This window comes from Eubalaena glacialis, chromosome 15 (assembly GCF_028564815.1).
Source record: "Eubalaena glacialis isolate mEubGla1 chromosome 15, mEubGla1.1.hap2.+ XY, whole genome shotgun sequence".
NCBI lineage: Eukaryota > Metazoa > Chordata > Mammalia > Artiodactyla > Balaenidae > Eubalaena > Eubalaena glacialis.
The window spans coordinates 43570718-43590692 of NC_083730.1; the positions used below are offsets into that span (position 1 = coordinate 43570718).

Here is a 19975-nt window from a genome sequence, read left to right on the forward strand (position 1 = left end):
GCAACCTGGGACTCCCAATTCCCATGACAGTGCTCTTTGTCATACGGCATTATAACTCAGACTCATAATATTTAGGGGAAGGGAGAGGGTTACATGGCAATTTTTCTTCAAAACAGCCACATATACATGATTTTAAACTAGTTAGAAATGAAAATTCTTGCCTGCTATACACCCACTCTAGGCCTACTGAATCAGAAATTCTGGAAATGAGACCCAGAAATCCATTTTTTTTAAAAGCCCTCCAGGTGACTCCATACATACTAAAATTTGAAAACCACTGGTGTACGGGGAAAAAGTCAAGGTTCAATTCCTGGTACCATCTGTGATTAACTCTCTATGTCTCAGCTTCTTTACCTAAAACATGCAAACAAATCAGAAAACTCTCATTGTTTTGTTGGTTAAAAAACTACCACATTTAGTGACAAAATGTACACAAAAGGCCCATAAGCACTCAACACTCTAGCTATCATGTCTTTATTGGCATCAGTTAATTCTCAGTTTATAGTTTCCGTACATAATTCCTATGCCTACACCATGGCAATGTCTACTTTGGAAACTTTGGAGTGCCCAGTGATTTGAACAGCATTGGTAGAGAAGAATGAGGAAATGTGCCGGGAACTTTGGCTTGAGATGATCGAGAAACGGAAGGTTGCCCAACATGGTCTTCATCTCCCTGTGGTGATGGACTTATGCCTGTGAGGCAGTTCTACAGTACAATGAATGTGAAAGAATGTATATCTTACTTTAGTATCATGAACAGTCTAACTGGTGATCCTCAACAGGTTATAAAAAATAATAATCCATACGTAGAAGGAAAACATTCATTTCATTGACATTTATCTAATATGAAAACATTTCTACGACAAAATCCAAGGATCAATGAAGATTATATTTCAAACAACTCTCATAGAATGAGGAAAGTCACAAATGGTCAGGGGGACCTGGCAGGGATGGGGTAGAGGAAAACGTGGTATACAGGAGGCGTAAGCAAACAGAGATGCAGAGAATAACTTACATCTTAATTTGTCCATGATCTTCCCTCCACACAATGTGGCTAAAGCCATTTTGACAGCAAATACTGAAATTTTACCTTGGCCTTCCCTGTTTAATGATGATAGAAAAAAAGAGATGTCATGTGAAGAACGTCCAATAACACAGTTTGACATTTTCTGTTCTGTAGAAATCATAGGACAACAGAGCTGCATGCATTATGTGAACATATTCATTTTAAAAAAGGTTATGAATACAGTTCAACACATGTTTCTGAAAAACTCTTCTATTCGATGTTTCCTTTTTTCAAGAGACTGCAGAATCTTTTAAGTTATTCTTTGTCTATGCCCCTTGTTCAAAGCATAGACTGGTAGCCAAAGAAATATGTGCTATTTACCTGGGGATGAAAATTACAGAACATTCTTTTCACTTTGGGTTTCATAAAATAATTTTATGTATCATGATGCCACAGTTTCTATAATTTATTTAAACAAGGCTTCAGAAAAATCTTAAGTCGTGTGTGTCAGGTAATTCCTGAATTTTAAAAGGGTTAGGGTTAATATGGAGACTTTTTCGTCACACTTTTTTTTTCAACAATCATTTCCTACCCACAAGCCAACTGTCCTTAAAAGTGATACATTTACTTTTCAAAGGGAGTTGGTATTTTAAAGGGGCAAAAGTAAGAGCTCTTTTGAATAGTTCTCCTACCTAAATGACATGAGAGTGGCCAAATCTTCGTTGATTCAAGAGGTATAACTAACTTGTCCTTCACAAAATGTGATATAAAGGGCATTCTATAAGAAGTAGAGTATTTCTGCTAAATGATTTTTCCAGCTGGAATAAACTGTTTATTATATCCTTGGAACCAGACAGCGTATCATTTTAGTAATTCATTTCTTTGGTGGTTGCTACTCTTAAGAATGATCAAAAGAGTTATTTAAAGTAATAATGTAGCTGAAAGGTAAGTAGAGTCTGTATTGACAAGGGTTTAGTATATAGAATAAGTAATTTATATGAATAAGATTCAGATATCTGACATATTAGAAGAATAAGCCATAATAAATTATTGTGTCTTTGTTCCTTACTAGACTCCAGAGAGGAATCATTTGTTATTCATCTTTGTTGCTGTCATTCTTAGCATAGTACCTGGAAGGCAGCTAGCCAGAATGCAAAACTGACCCAGTCTTGTATCCTAGTGACTCTCCTGTTTCTATTTCTAAGCCTAAGCACCAGACTTACATAATTACATATTAGAAATCTTCACTTGGATATCCTGCATCAAACCAAGTATATTCAAAGTAGAACTCATTATCTTTCAAAGCCCTCTCATAATACTGTGACCAACTTAACTACTAACCGGCTCTTCCTCCTACAGTCCCTCTTCGGGTTGTCAGAATCACCATGTACCTAGTTACCCAGAAATGAATTCTGGGCAAGAGGTCACCCTTGATTTCTTGCTCTTCCTTAATTCACTACCACCCAAATAAATGTTTAGATATACCCACTTCACTGTATATTAAACCCATTTCCTTCTTTCCCTTCCGACTGCCATGGCTTCTATCAGCTCTTGCTTTAACACTGTAATAACTTCTTTTTTTTTTATAAATGTATTTATTTTATTTTTGTCTGCATTGGGCCTTCGTTGCTGCACGGGAGCTTTCTCTAGTTGCAGTGAGCGGGGGCTACTCTTCCTTGCGGTGTGCGGGCTTCTCATTGCGGTGGCTTCTCTTGTTGCAGAGCACGGGCTCCAGGTGTGCAGGCTTCAGTAGTTGCGGCACGCGGGCTCAGTAGTTGTGACTCGCGGGCTCCAGAGTGCAGGCTTAGCAGCTGTGGCGCACGGGCTCAGTTGCTCTGAGGCATGTGGGATCCTCCCGGACCAGGGCTCGAACCCGTGTCCCCTGCATTGGCAGGCAGACCCTTAACCAACGCGCCACCAGGGAAGCCCTGTAATAACTTCTTAAATGATCTCTCTGCTTGCACACTCATATCACAGATCTGACCATGTTACAGTCAGAGCCCTGTATTCGCGGTTCTGCATCTGCGGATTTAAGCAACTGTGGGTGGATATAGGGGTTGTCTGTAAGAGACTTGAGCATCCCCAGGTTTTGGTATCAGTAGGTGGTCCTGGAACCAAACCCCTGCAGATACCGAGGGATAATGGTACTTCATTAGTTAAAACCCTGTTGCCTCCGTTTGCCCGCGGGATATAGTTCTAACCTTATCTGTTTTCTCCAGGCTCATCTGCTACCATTTCTGTTGCACTCCACAACACAGTGCCCTGTCAATGCCCTTCCCCCTATGCTCTGCTCAGGACTCTCCCACCCATTCATGGAGTCTCAGCTCAATATCATCATTCACTCTGCTCCGAAAACAGTTCTTCCCCTGATGTGGAAGCAATCACTCTTCCCTTTACTTTTACCTATTATTTGGCATCTGTCACTCACCTATCACTGAATGACCTTGATTTGTTTATTTACGTGTCTGCATGTATTTCGACTCCACACTGTGAGATCCTTGGGGGCAGAAATTATGTCCTCTCAATTAGTTGAATTCCCAGTGCCTCACACTTTGTCTCACACAGCGTTAGTGAACAATAAATTCCTTATATTAATTAATGACTATTAATCATTATAATAGGTGACCTAGAATTTTGATTAAGTGGTTCACGAATTTTAGGGCAGGTAGCTGTAATAAAAATGCAAAGATTTTGTAAAAACCACCTCATTCAAAATTATTCCATATCCCCTGCATTCCCAATGGCACGGATAACTGGAAGTATCAATAACTTTATTTTAGGAAGTAATTAGCTTCTCTTCCTAAGCTGAAACATGGTTCAAGTAATAACAGGAGAGTCTACAAAGTGTGGAAGAATAGGAGTAATATAGTGATAAAGTAATCTTCAAAATGCAGAGAAATTGAAGAGTATTATATGTGAGACCTCAAGAGCAAATGCAAGTTTCTTTCAATGAGTCAGAGAGAACAATTTTTTTTATTTTTATTTTTTATGCAGTTCACATTTTCAACATTTACTTTAGAGTAGTTCAAGATCTGTAAAACCCAGCGCTTTGAAATGGTCTGGGGTTAATTTCAGGATTAATTAATTTCCATATTTTTTTTCACATCTTTATTGGAGTATAATTGCTTTACAATGTTGTGTCAGTTTCTGCTGTACAACAAAGTGAATCAGCTATATGTATACATATATCCCCATATCCCCTCCCTCTTGCACCTCCCTCCCACCCTTCCTACCCCATCCCTCTAGGTGGTCACAAAGCATCGAGTTGATCTCCCTGTTCTATGCAGCAGCTTCCCACTAGCCATCCATTTTACATTTGGTAGTGTATATATGTCAGTGTTACTCAGAGAGGACAATTTAACTCAAGAAAGAGGACAGACCACAGATGATGTTGGGACAGAGAGCTCTCCAGAGGATGAAATGATGATAGCTCACGGGTGAATTCTTAAACCTTAGCTTTTAATGCAGAAGGTCCTAGTGAGATTACCAGTCCTGTATTGTTGCTGGAAATGCAAGATTACTGCTATTAAATCCAAGAGTGGTTGTATCAGAGCTATTTTGCCAAATTGACATAATCAATCTAGATAAATCACCCAGTGGAGGGCGGCTCAATAAGAGTTTTGCAGGAACTGAAGGGTGAAATTAGGCCACTGGAATTTATTGATATGTAAGCTACTATGTCAGATTGCAAATGTGACCCCTGTCACAAAGAAGGATTCAGGGGTATGCAGGAATGTACACCGCGGGAAGCACGCCAGTACCAGGTGAGTTCAGACCTTGCTCAGCCCTGGCACTGGATAAACCTTTAAGGAGTTGAATGAGTGAGTGGAGATGGTGGACTTGGCTATGGAGAACGGAGGCACCAAAGAGTTAAATACAAAGGGATCTTTCTAAAGAACATTTTCAGTAGATATAACAGGATGTAGAAAAGGGGTGGAAAGAGAAAGATTCTCTAAAGGTCTTTGACAAGGTTCCACACCAAAGACCATTACTTAAACAAAGTCACCTTGGGATCAGGGTCCCTATTTTGTTTTGAAAAAAGAATTGGCATTGACACCAGAAGCAAAAATTAGGGAGAAGTTGGTACATCCCGAATGGAGAACACAAGAACTATTCTCATTAGGAATCTTCCTTAGTCGGGACAGTTTGTCTCATGAACAGTTAGTGAAATCTCTTAAGTATCTAAGAAGTGAAAAGTCAAGCTCTTGAGGATGGATAACAGGAAGCTCCTAGGAGCCTTGGGCAAACGAGCAGGAAAGCGGCATATTGTTCCAAAGTGAGTTCTGTACATGCAATGCCTCTAGGAGTAAAGTGGTTAAATGGCACATATGGAATGTTGGCTGTTGGCCACAATTCAGGAAGTAGACCCACCAGAGTGTGCTGAGGATGAAAAATGTAGATTGTCCCTAATGCTTCAGGGCAAATGGTGCTCCAAGAGGAGCACTAGAAAAAGTCTACACGCTTGTCTTGCTTTTATGAAAAGCTACGGTCGCAGCACACCTTCAATTTCATGTGTAGTTCAGATTGCCACCTCAAGAAACAACAGATGCCATATGATCCAGCAATCCCACTCCTGGACATATATCCAGAAAAACTCTAATTTGAAAAGATACATGCACCCCAATGTTCATAGCAGCACTATTCACAGTAGCCAAGACATGGAGTCAACATAAATGTCTGTCGACAGAGGAATGGATAAAGAAGATATGGTACATAGATACAATGGAATATTACTCAGCTGCAAAAAAGGATGAAATAATGCCATTTGCAGCAACATGGATGGACCTAGAGATCATCATACTAAGTGAAGTAAGTCAGAAAGAGAAAGACAAATACCATATGACATCACTCTTATGTAGAACCTAAAAAAATGATACAAAGGAACTTGTTTACAAAGCGGAAACAGACTCACAGACATAGAAAAGAAACTTAGGGTTACCAAAGGGGAAAGGAGGTGGGGGAGGGGTACATTAGGAGTTTGGGATTAGCAGATACAAACTACTATATATAAAATAGATAAACAACAAGGACCTACTGTATAGCACAGGGAACTATATTCAGTATCTTGTAATAAAACATATGGAAAAGAATATGGAAAAGAAATATATATATAAAACTGAATCACTTTGCTGTACACCAGAAACTAACACACCATTGTAAATCAACTATACTTCAATAAAAAAAAAATTAAAAAAAAAAAGAAAGCGGCAACAGAGCCATATGTTTGAGAGTACTGTCTACAGCGTACAGTGTATACTGGATACAGCATACAGTGTAGCCATTAGAATCATTGACTTTTAGGGCCAGAGTGGGCCTCAGAATCAGTGACCAATGACACGACCACATAAGCTTTTATTTGTGAATGAAAGCTGCTAGTGTAAAAGGTACAGTAAAAGCTTTAAAAATAAGTTTACTACCAGCCTATCATTTTAATTAAAAGAATAATTTTACTTTTAAAGTAAAACAAAATTTTACTTATTTTAATGTTTTCTCTTTCAATGTAGAGAAAGAACAAAAGGCATATACATATTTTACTCACTTCTCCCTCACTATTTGTTTTTTGGCATCATGAAATAGATTTTTTTTTTAAAGCCAATTATCCTGAAGCTTTTGCCTTTGCAAATTTTACTTTCCTGTTCTGGCTCGACATCAAAAATACCCAATTAAATTGTTATCTTGGTATTTAATTAACACCTAAAAGGATATTTAAGAGAACCAGCAAATTATCAAAGGTAGAAACTAAAATTGCTTCACTAATCAATGTTTCTTTAAATTGTTTATTTCCCCTTATACCTTGTTTGCTCACTCTGAAAAATTTCAAATTTTCCTACGGGATACCTGATTGAAAATGGGAAAAGGAAAGCACTTACCTTTTGGTTAAAATATATATATGGAAATTGGTAGAGTGTCTGTCATAAAAACATGCATTACTTCAAAGTTTGACTCATCATCACAGAAAACGAGTAACTGCTTTATGCTGGGCTTTTTCCGTGACTATACAAAGAGACAAACTGACTTCTTTTAACTAAGATACTACTTTTAGGGAAAAGTTGTCTGGGAAGGAAAATCTACTTTTGACAAGAAGGAAAAAGAACAAATAGATACTGATAGGTCTGGGATGGTAGGCTGAAGTTGGAACTGTAAAAATTTAATAAACAGAAACCTCAATTAAATAGTCAGGAGGCCAGCAGGGGGCGCTCTCCCGCCCTGCGATGATAACAGAGCCCAACCGGAAGAAGAAAGACGCCTTTCCTGGCAAGAACTCAGCCAATGAAAAGCCATGGACTCTTCGTTTACTACAGCCCTCCCAACTTCCTTTCCCCCTCTGTAAAAGTGCTCTCCTTGCCTTGCCCTGTGGGGACTCTCCAGGGTTGCAGACCCCGAATAGCAATTCCTTGTTGATCCCGAATACACCCTTTATTCTCCCCTTTCTGGAGAAATAACTGGTAGTCTATTTGCTTTAGGTCAACAGAAACAGAATATAAAATTTCTCCAAGTTCCCAAGAGAGTTCCCTGTTTGAAATTACAGAACCCCAGGACAAATATCAAGTCCCTGAAAGTAAGATTGAATCCTGAACGATTCTTTTTTGAACAGGCTCAAGGAATTATTTCTCTATTTAAGAATACTAAAACCAGGAGTTCTTCTCTTACCAACATATTTTACCAAAGCATTTGGAAAGCATTTATGATAAGCAAAGGCCCAGCACTCACACTTGGGTTTCTCACACACTTTGGTGGCTTAATTCACTGGGAGAATTGCTTCCTCCTCTGTCTTCCACAACATGCCTCTGTCATAACACGCTTCTCCTCTGGGAATTATTTTGTTCATATGGAACACACATTTATTAACTCAATAAATATTTATTAGCAATGCCTCAGAAGTGGGGCATAAAAAGATGAATAAGACGTGGCTCCTACCCTCCAAATTTGCCCATCATCTACTTGGGATAAGGAGTCAAAACTAGTTAATTTTAATACAACACATTTTAAGGGCAGAGTCCATGTCTTACTCAACTATCATCCCCAGTCTATCGTAGCACCTAGAACATAGCGAGTTCTTAATACATGTTAGTTAAATTAATGAATGCACAAGTGAAATGTTCTGATTTACCACTTAAGTTTTATACTGAGCAATACTAAGTTTTGAGGAAAACTACAAAGGTTAACTTAATGGCCCTTAATATTAGATGGTGCAGTCATGTGAGATGTTGAATTTAGAAGGGATCACAGACATAATTACTCTTGTTTTGGGGAGACTAAAGTTAACATGTGAACACATAGAAATAAATCCCTTATTTGGCCCTGGCATCACTTTGGGCTCCCCATAATGTTAGCAAAACATCAAGGAAAGTAATTCCTTATAGCACTGGGCCAGGTGAGTTTGCCAGGAGTTTGTCTAGAATGGAGAATGGAAGGGGCCAAATCTGTTGACATGCCTCCCTCACTCCCACGAAATCCCACCTGCCACTCATCCAAAGTACATCTGACAGGAAGACGAGTGACATTACGGATGTTCAATTTATCTACAATTACGAAAATTCTTTGGAAAGAGCTTCCATTTTAGCAACATGTAGGAATCTTGGAACAAGGTATTTCCCACCAGCACAAAATTTTAGTGAGTAGAGAATGTGGACATCTTGGATTTAAGATGTGCTAAGAAAAAAATCACCAAGCCAAGTACATTTTAAAGATGGAGGCACATACATAATAAAACGCCAAGAGAAGAACATTTGGTTTCGTGTGACTCTTCTCTTTTTCCTTCATTCTCACCCATCCATAGAGCCTCACATGTAAACAACACATTTTGTTGGTGTATTTTGCAGTGCATATTGCATTGAACATCAGAATCATTTTTACAACTCAAAAGGCAGAAGGATTTTGGCAGAGTTCCAGGATTATTTCATATCCATGCATCTGAAATAGTGCTGTGGTACCTTTCATCATGTCGGGGGCTCAGCAGTGGGAAAGGATATTCAAATGGCTCAGCAAGGTTCAAGATGTCAAACAAAGAGGAAAATTCCAGAATTTTGTATTCTCTATGAAAGACTATTATATGATGGATCTGGAGCTCTGGATGGCTGTCATAAAACTGTAAGTCTACAGTGTAAAACTTGTTAAGTCCAAATAGCTCTTTCACATACACTCTGTCAAATATGTCTAAAGATCACAAACTGGAAGGGTTAGGAATGTGAGCATAATAATAATATCCTGTAATAAGCAGGGTAAGTCTGGGGGAAAAAAGCACATTAATTCTCATATAAAAAGATGAAACAGAAAGCATGAATAGAGCTGAATTTAAACTGATGCCTGAAACAAAAGGATTTTCCCCCACTTACCTCACCTAGTAGGAAGCTGTATGACCTGCAAATTATCTAACCTTTTTATGTCTCAGCTTCATCACTTACTCAACCTCGAAAATTATAATAATGTAACACCAAACCAGTAAGATTATTGGCACACAGTAAATGCTGAGTGCATCTTAGCATAATTATAATATTATTATCATCATTAGATAATTCACATTAAGAACCGATGTAGAGAATGGACTTGAGGACACGGGGAGGGGGAAAGGTAAGCTGGGACGAAGTGAGAGAGTGGCATGGATATATATACACTACCAAACGTAAAATAGATAGCTAGTGGGAAGCAGCCGCATAGCACAGGGAGATCAGCTCGGTGCTCTGTGATCACCTAGAGGGGTGGGATAGGGAGGGTGGGAGGGAGACACAAGAGGGAGGAGATATGGGGATATATGTATATGTATAGCTGATTCACTTTGTTATACAGCAGAAACTAACACACCATTGTAAAGCAATTACACTCCAGTAAAGATGTTAAAAAAAAAAATCTGACTTGACATTAAAAAAAAAAAGAAAAAAAGAATTGACCTCCAAAAATAGAAAAACCACTGTTTAATATATATCATTGTCCTACTTCGAGTTTTTGAATATATGTGGAAATAATATTTGCTAAAAGTGAGGCCCCTGTCATATAATCTACTTTATGAGGAACTGTGCCAAGAAGGGAGGCTCCTGAATTGAAATGAGATTAAGTCAACTGACGGAAGTTGATGTTAGTGTTTCCCGGGGAAGCAGGAAGAGGGTAACGAGAAGCACGTTAAAGTCTTCTGTGAAAATGGGATCACCCACATTAGTAACCAGGGACATCTAGTGATCTTCTCTGTGGAGGAGAAGTGAAAACAGAGGGTATGAATCTAGATGACCGAGCAAACTTAGACCCACTAGATTTAGTAAAAGTTTGGAGATTAAGGAGGACTTAATCTCAGAAAAAGAATGAAAAGAAATTAGTGTGATAAGAGCTAAGCCCACCTTTGATTTTCATTCATTTATTCATTCACTCACTGATTCATTATGAGCTGGATATTGGCTCAGGTGCTGTACATATAAAGAAAAAGACATGGTCCCACTTGAAAGTAGCTTGTGGGGGTCAGTCAGATAAGCAGAGAGACAGGCATCTCAAGAGACTACCAGAGTCATGTTCAAGGAACAGTGGGACGTGGCAGAGGGTGAGCAGCTTGGCCATGAGAGCTGAAGGGCTTCACAGTGTATCAGCGTCTGTGACCCCACCTCTCCAAAAGGCCATACATGATCAACTTTGAAGAATTATCTTCTAGGTAACCATTATACCTCAATAAAGGTATATATGTTTTTTGTGTTTTTTTTAAAGAATTATTTTCATCTTGTACCTTTCTGCCATCTTTTTGTTGTTGTTACTTTCAATTCCCTAAAAAGTAATAACATAAAAAGTCCTTAGAACACTTCAAAGAGATTTTCACCCCCATTGGGATATGGACGAGAAGTGAGAGGAAAAGGGCTGCCGAGTTAGTGGGTTCTGAAAGACAGAGCCTCAGGGGAAGGCTCCTGCCAGCAAACAGGGGAGGAGGCAAGGCAGGCCAGTTGCTGGGGGACACAGAAGGAAAGACAGAAGAGGAGGAGACTGACTCAGGGCTCTGGTCATTTCCTCGTATTCTTCTTCCCTCTCAGCCCTGCTCCCTTCTTCTGAGACCTCCTTTCCCATGCTTCCCAGGCACACCCCTCCATTTCCCTAGACACACTTAGAGAAGAAAGCTTCTGGCTGTAGAAAGGGTCTGCTTAGAAGTTGTTTGCTTAATAGCGCACTGGGTGATATCCCTCCCAAGTATCCATTTTTAGAAGGAAAGTGATCAACACAAAAACCTTCTAGACAGAAGGGACTGCCTATTCAGTGACAGGACAGCAAGCATGGCATAGGCCATCGGAGGCACATGCTAGCTCCTGACAGTCTACGAATCATCCTGTGTATGTAGTGATGTACTGTATCTTGAGGCTGACTTGGCCAAAGAGCAGAGAAACCTGACAACCGGGAAACTGACTACAGCCTGCGGCGAGCATGCCTGTGTGAGAACTGAGATCCAGGTGATTCTGGCGGGGAGAGGAACAGAAGGGTGCTACTTTTGGGGAACTATGGTTGTGGGAAAGTGAGTCTGGTTCCCAGGGATGCATCCAAGTCAAGTGGACCTTGATCCTCATCTCAGGTCACTATTTCTTGGCAGAGTTCAACTGGCTGGGGCTGGTGAACTTTAAGGCATAAGCAAAATAATGAACATATTTCTTTGAATGCAAGTTCTTATTCTTCATGGGTTTAAATTACTGTCTTTCCTTTAAATTTTTTTTTACATTACCTCTTTAGAGTCCAAGTTGTTAAGGCATCTCTAACTCTTTTATTTTGGATTTTTCCTCTCTTTTTCTTTTAGTATGTCCATTTAAAATACAGCAAATGAGGGGAAAATCTCCTAAATGTTTCAGTGATTTTGTAAACAGCACAGCATTGATCTACCAGTATTGGGCTCATTCATGTCTACCAAAATACAGAAGGCTCCCTTAAATACTTGGGTTCTGCGAATTCATGCCATTTGCAGCAACATGGATACAACTAGAGATGATCATACTAAGTGAAGTAAGTCAGAAGGAGAAAGACAAATACCATATGATATCATTTATATGTGGAATCTAATCTAATCTAATAAATATGACACAAAGGAACCTATCTACAAACAGAAACAGACTCATGGACATAGAGAACAGACTTGTGGTTGCCAAGGGGGAGGGGGTTGGGAGGGGGATGGAGTGGGAGTTTGGGATTAGCAGATGTAAGCTATTATATACAGACTGGATAAACAACAAGGTCCTACTGTATAGCACAGGGAACTATGTTCAGCATCCTATGATAAACCATAATGGAAAAGAATATAAAAAAGGAATGTATATATATGTATAACTGAATCACTTTGCTATACAGCGGAAATCAACACAACATTGTAAATCAACTATACTTCAATAAAAAATAAAAAAATAAATATTTGGGTACTATGGGACAGGTAGTAGGAAGTGACATCAGATTTCCATACTGGATCTCAATTGGATAATTAGAAGTTTAATATTATAAGAGATAGAATTGAATAGTCATTTTATTCTTGTTTCTATTCTTATATTCACTTCTAAATTGTATTTCCAGGTAGTGGGACTTCCTGATGGCTTACCTCTCACATTGTCTAAAATTTCAAAATCCATCAGACAGAAAATTTGTTTTTCAGTAGAACTGCCTGTATTCATCTGCTCTGCCAAAAGAGAGCAGGCAGAAGTATCTGCAGACTGGAGTCTCTATGTGGATGTGTCTGTGAATCTCTACAATGAGATTTCTCTGGGTGGATGTGTTTCTAAATCTACTACAATGAGATTACTGAAAGAATACATCAGGGGCCTTCCTATGTGTAAGAAGATTAGGAATCAAACATTTCTTCTGAACATTTGTGTGAACTACTCTTTACCTTGGTATAATCCTTAAGCTTAGCATCCAACACTCTTGCAATGATTCGGCTACATTATCATAGCTATTTAGAGAACACTTACAGCTCTGTTTTTTGAAATGCTCTTCCCAATATTTCCAAACAAAAGTGAAAAGTCTATTAGGTTAAGCCCCATCTGTTTCACAAAATACCCCATCCTTATTGTTAATTTGGCCCCATTTCTGTATTTACAGAGTTGGTCCAAATTATTTTTTAGCTTTGATTCCTTATGAATCCTCTAGAAATACCCCAAAATGTAGCAGGAAATTCTCTCTATTTACATTTTCCATTGTTATAACAAATAAGGCTCCTGAAGACTTCAGTAACAGGTCTGAAAGCTGCCATGCTCTTGCTAAGGGGACACGACAGAAACTCTGTTATAGAAATTCCACGGCTTGGTCCCACTCTGCCACCTGTCATGTGGAACCACATCTTCCTCTCCCAGCCCTGTCGCTTGGCTACCACAGTGATTAGCCCAAAGCAGTACATCACTTCTAAAGGCTGCACAGACTAAGCGTGGAATCTGTCAGGCTGGACCGCTTGTTTATTTCAACTTGAGAATTTCTCAAAATATTAACATGGAGACAATAATGTATACTGGTCAAACTGAGCACGTACAATTCTGTCACCACGCTAGGTTGCAAAGTGACAGCTGGTGACTTTTGTGAGTGGCATAATAACATTAGCCTGGCTGGAACATCTCCAGTGCTGGGTTTAAATATTTCCAAGCATTGGCTAGACAACGAGACTAAGCAAAATCTTCTGAGAGTCTTAAAATGGGATTGCTGAAAGGTCAAGCTAGCAATTTTCCTCCTTAATATTCAAAACCAGGGGTGAAATTGGAGGTGCTGATCCTATATCTAGCCTAGGGGCCATCAGCAAAAGCCCCTTTGAAATTGTCGGCTGATAATGGGATTCAGGGGAGGTTTTACATTTCACAGGGCTGCCACATGTGCCTTGGAAAAAAAAATCGAAGCTGAATCTCTAAATTCCCACTCTGCCACTCTCATGCTGAGAGCCACTGGACCTGCCGATTGTCACTGGACAAGTGACAATCTCTCTGTGCTTCGGGTCCTTCATCTGTAAAATGAGAGGTTTGGAAGAATGGTCTTTAAGATCTCAGACAGTTCTGAAATTCCCTGAGTCTGCGAGGGGAAGTTATAAGACAATGAGGCTGAGTTTCAGTCGTGGCGTGTGGATGGCATCATGTTGTTTTACATGGTACATTATCGAGCAGTCCATTTAATGCAAGTCACGGCTACTTTTACTAGGCTGGTCAAGGAAGGAACCCTTTTCAACATCTGTTTGCTCTGGGGTCTTGTTATGACGCCTCAGAAGCACTGTCTTAGACAATTTGCAAAGGAGAGCTTTAAAAACATCCTGCCACATCATGGTTCATTAAATCGCTCCACAGGCCTATCACGCAACGCTTCCAAGCGTCCATAGCTTCTAGGCAGCGTGGGATGAGTTAAATAAAGGTCAGCACATAAAATACAATTGTCCTCCATTTCCTATGGAGCTATTTTACTCTCTAAGTCATTTCCAAAGCATTTAAAATTTATATTAAACACATAGAAACTTTATTGAGATAAGTATCCGACCAAGAAAAAAAGAAGCAGTTGGTCACTCTAGAAAATTCTTTGGAACAAAGACCAAGAAGTGCAAGAGGAAGGGGAGACCGAACATGTAGTAAGTCACAGATATTCAGAGGGAGCTTACGGATCAAAGGCTGCCAGCAGGAAGTTTAGCAGGAGGCTGATGGACTGCTCCACCTGAATTTGGTGAGTGGTTGGCATCCTTTTGTTGAGCTGGTAAAAAATGGTGGAGAGCACAGCCTCCAATCGGGCCACGTTGAGTTCTATGTTTGGGTCCACGTTGTTCAGACCATTTTCCCTCAGAGCTTCTATGACGTTCCAAATGTCCACCAGGTGCACTACATACAATGAAAGCAGAGTGGACACATCAGACCAGAGTGCGTGGAAAGGTAAATTCATTATTATACATGTACCATCTGTCCTGTTTTGTCAAGGTGCCTCATAGGCTTCGGTATGTGTTCCACTGCTATAGGAGTTGACATCAGTACAGGCACACAGTGCAGGATCTCAAAGAGCTGATGTACAATGTGTAACAGCAAACAAATGATTTTCTGAACATCACAGTAGAGAGTTATTTCTATTCTTCATAATAGACCCTTGAAATACTTACATGTGAGGAATGTGAGGATCAAGGAAGTTAACTGACAAACGCAAAGGTCCAAGGGAAGTCACCTGGCATTTGTATCCAGGTCTAGTTGGCTTTTTAAAATATTGAGATATAATTGGTATATAACACTGTGTAACTTTCAGGTGTTGATTTGATACATTTCTATATTGATTTGATACATTTCTATATTGCAGTATGATTACCACCATAGCGTTAGCTAACACATCATGTTCCATAATTATCAGTTCTTTTTTGTGGCGAGAACTTTTAAGATCTAGTTTCTTAGCAACTCTGAAGTATATAGTACTTGTGATTAAAATTAACAAGTCTATGTGGCTTTAAAGCATTTTCCCACTTGTACACACTGACCCCTTACAAAGAAAAGAGAAAACCAACACTTAAATTCTAGTGTTTGAAAGGCTATCAAAACTGCATTTGAGCATTTAAAATATTTTCATTTATTTACGTATTTTTAGTAGTATGAGGTTTGAAATAAGAAAAAAGGGAAAGTTAAAGTAAGCAGGAAGGCAGGCAGGGGAGAAGGAAAAGTTATCTCTACAATGCAGCAGTAGAACTAAGGCACAGATCACTTAACTCACCTGATCAAGAACAGTTTCTTGGTTCCATTGTTAGTAAGCTCGTGTAACTTAAGTCATGGTTACTTTCACTAGGATAGTCAAGAAATCCATTTCTATTTGTTTCCTGTTCACCCCGAGGTCTTGTTATGACACTCCCAGATGACATCACCGCAATCAAGACGATGGACACGTGTATCAGCCCCAAAGGTCACCTCATGCACCTTCTGACCCATCCTGCTCCCCACCCCAGGCAACCACAGATCTGCTTTCCATCACGATTTTCTAGAATTCTATATGGCTGGAATCATACCATATGTACTCTTTTTTTGGTCTGTATTCTTTTATGTAGTGTAACTCTTTTGAGAATCATCTATGTTGTTGCATGATAATAGTTTGTTCCTTTTTTTTACTGCTGAATGGTATTCTGTTAAATGGATATGCCGCAATTTGGTTATCAACTCACCCGTTGGCAGACATTTGTGTCGCTCCAGTTATTGTTTATTATGAATAAAGCTGCTATGAACAATCATGTACAAATCTTTGTATAGACATATACTTCCATTTCTTTTGGTAAATACTTAGAAACAAAGTGGCTAGGTTGTAGGGTAGGTGTATGTTTAATTATGAAACTTCCAAAGTGTTTTTCAAAGTAGTGGTAGTGTTTTACACTCCCATCAGGAGTGTGAGAGTTCCAGATTTTCCACATCTTCACCAAGTTTAAGGTTCACTTTTCATTACACTTTGGTGTTTGAAAATAAATATGTTGATTTTCTCAATGAAGTATATACTTACGTTTTAATTCCTGAGAACTATACACACCACATATGCTTTTCCACCAACAACTTTCAAGTTTTAGTCTCCTATCTCTTTGCTCACTTCTGATACTATATTTGAAAAACAAAACTAACATCTATTGAGATCCTGGACTTGAAGTTGAAATTAACACCAGACTTGGAGTCCAAAGACCTAGGTCCACATCTAGCTCTTCTACTACAAGTGCATACCCTTTTAGCCTTGACTTAGAGCCTCACTTTCCTCATCTGTAAGTGGGGATTGTGTTCATTAAATGGAAAAATGTATGAAATCAAAAGTGGTAGTGCTGGGTACATGGGTACAATACATTATACAAGAACAAATGAATAATGTGAGTCATGTCAAAAGAAAACTTTTTGGCATATCTCTGGTTTGGAGCAGAGGAATACAAATCACTTTCCAACTGAATTACTTAAATATTTATTAGATTTGGATGAATTCAGATGTGATTCCAATTTTGCAACCTTCTCTGTATATCACATAACAAGGATGTTCTTTGTATTTCTTAATGTTATTTAGCCAATTTTTCAATTTAGCAAGTGAGATACTCCAAGGGAGATGGCATTACAAGTTGAATTTATTTATTAATTAAATTTTCTGGAGGGAAATAGCTGGTATTCCTATAATTATTCCCTATATGTTTGATCTACAAATCCTCTGGATCTAGTCCTTGGGGATGTCTGGGTACAGGGTACAAAGAGAGCAGTGATGATGAGATCTCCCCCATCGTTCTGATTGGTATCTGTGCCCAGGTAACCATAGGAAGTGGGCTGCTGAACTATTCTGATCTGGATCCTGGCTATGGATCACATGAAACAGGCACTGGAGAAGAGGAATATGGACCGTGAACTTGAGCACAGGAGGGAGATGGCTACAAGGCAGGAAATGGCTGCTGGTGGAGGGAGATAGTCTGGACGACTAGACTAGGAGACGTTGTAGAGCACAGGGAGGCCCTCAGGATTCCCACAAGTGGAATAACACAGGTCCATGGGAGTGGCCAACAGACCCACAGGGAGGTTCCTTAGGCAATTTAGCCTCTGTGTGTCCAGACTATACTCACCTCTTCTCTTCCAAACCCACTTTCTCTGGGGTTCCCTTCTCTAGTGAATGGCACTAGCCCCCGTCCCTCCCCCGGTCCAGCCAGAATCTGCATTTCATCCCTGGGTCCTCACATCCCACATGCTCTCAGTGACCAAGTCCTATGAATATATCTCTTAAATGTCACTTTAATGCCTCCATTTCCATGGACCCTTATTCGCATCACCCAATTCCATCATCCATTGCTGTCTTCATTATCTCTTATTGGTTGACTAAATCAGTTCTTTTGTCTTTATTCTTTCTCCATTCCAATTCGTCCTACACACTGTAGTCAGAGTGATATTTCTGAACTGCAAATCTGACATGTCACTTGTATGCTGCTGAAAGTCCTTTAATAACTTCCCATTAATTTGAAATCCAAACTCTTCAACATGTCTTGCAAAGTTCTTTTTGATCTGGCCTCATTTACTTCGTATCTATGTCTCATCCACCGTAACTTAGTGTCAATACCATTTTTTCAAGGGTGTCTTTCTGGATCCCCTGCCTCTAGGTTTTGTATCGCTCCTATGTGTCACCTTAGAATCCTGTTTTTCCCCATCACAGTATTTGTGGACTCTCTGTACAGACCAGCTGGTCATCTGTTTCCGCCTCTGTACAGACCAGCTGGTCATCTGTTTCCGTCTCTGTACAGACCAGCTGGTCATCTGTTTCCACCTCTGTACAGACCAGCTGGTCATCTGTTTCCGCCTCTGCATCACACATGCCACAGAAAGAGACTGCCTGTCATGATAATTGTTCACACCCTTAGCACTGTCACAGGGCCTCACACATCATAGGAGCTTAATGAATATTTGTTGGCTAAGTGAGTGCATGACAAGGAAATGACAACAGTGAAACAGGGTCTTCTAAGGATGCATTCAATTGCTAAAGACACAACAAGGCGTAGTCATGAAGAATCACACAAGCCTTGGATTGAATCTTAGATACATCAACAGTCAAATTACTTGACTTCTCTGGATCTTCGTCTTAGAAAAGTGGGGCTGATAACAGTCCTTACCCTCCGATGATGACTATGAAGGTTAAATGGGATGATGCCGGTAAAATGCTTGGAATAAGGCATGTACCATAGGAAATAATAATGGCCTATGATGATAGACAAGTAAAACATCTGAAAATCATATGAAAGTTATTAAAAATAAATCTGTTCCATATTTGTGTCTTTACACATCTAAGGTCTCAATATAAGGAAAAGTAAAATACTAATTCTGGCTGTGAGAATAGATAGTTATAAGTGACTTTAAAAAAACTAGTTTTCATAATTATGTGCTGGGCACTGTGGTAGGTCCTGGGGACTCGATGGCAAACCATAGAGGTGTGGTTCCTGCCTCATGGACTAACGGTCTGGTGGGGATACAGGCATGCCTCACTATCACACAAACAGATAATCAGAAATCATGACTTACTGTGACAGACAGGGTGCCAGGTACAAAACGGGATTACGATATGGTCGTGAAGGGGCCTGAAGAACAAGATATGGCGGAGGAGCATTGTAACCGCTATAAAGATTTTGGTCTTTATGCTAAGACATGGGTTTTGGACAACAGAGTGACATGGTCAGTAATGCAGCTTAAAAATATCATTTCTGACAGTGAGGGAAGAAAGGAACAGAGATGGGCAGGCACCCATGCAGAAATCGCTGGAGCCTATCGCTCTAGTCCAAGTAAGAGACTGTGGCATTTTTACAGAGCGGGTGGCAGTACGCAGACAACTAAAATTATGCACACTATTTTCTAGGAGTGGCAGAGTGGAAATGATACAGATTTTGCCATCACAAAGACTGAGGTTTCACTCCTGGCTCCACTAATAACTGTAAAACTGTGGGCAAGTTATTTCACCTCTATACAGTTTATCATTCCCTTTTTAGAAATGAGAAAGATGATGCCACCCAGAGGGAGTTGTAGTGAAGATAAAAGAGAAAAGGTATACACAAGTGCTGACCACAGGGCTTGGCACATAATATTTTAGTGTTAAAATAATTAAACACTCTCTGATCTGCAGCCATGCTATGCTATTATTAATTTACAAGATTTATTATGAATCCAAACTTAAGTTTTAGCCCAGTCCTCCAAATTCAATAAACTAATTAACATACAATTTTGAGCATATATTATGTAGGTGATATCAGAGAAGCACAAACACCATCCCAGCCACAAAAGCAGATACCTATTCAGTTTGGTTGTCAAATATTCTGCGTTAGTGGAGTTTGAATTGATTTCACTGTATTTGTTAACAGAGACCTGGTAAGGAAGGCCTGCTTTCATAAAGATTTCTTGGAAGCTTTATTTCACTGGTAACTACTGTGAGAGGTTCAGATCACAGCACAGAGTAGTACAAGTTCCTGGGCGGTTGATTGGGTCTCCACCCGGTTTCCCTACTGGCTATCCATTATGACCTTGAACAAGTCACTTAACGTCCTTACGTTTCAGTTTTCTC

General features: G+C 39.6%; 1 protein-coding gene across 9 annotated transcripts in view; it reads right to left on the minus strand.

Moving 5' to 3' along the window:
• The window catches only part of DTNA (dystrobrevin alpha), a 386149-nt gene that overhangs the window by 80475 nt on the left and 285699 nt on the right, over positions 1-19975 (minus strand). For all 9 annotated transcript variants that reach the window (XM_061170129.1, XM_061170131.1, XM_061170130.1 and 6 more), the window contains 2 exons: positions 14571-14784; positions 1016-1101 (listed from right to left, as the gene is read on the minus strand). In XM_061170129.1, the coding sequence (XP_061026112.1) occupies positions 1016-1101; positions 14571-14784 (300 nt within the window). The remainder of the gene's footprint in view (positions 1-1015; positions 1102-14570; positions 14785-19975) is intronic.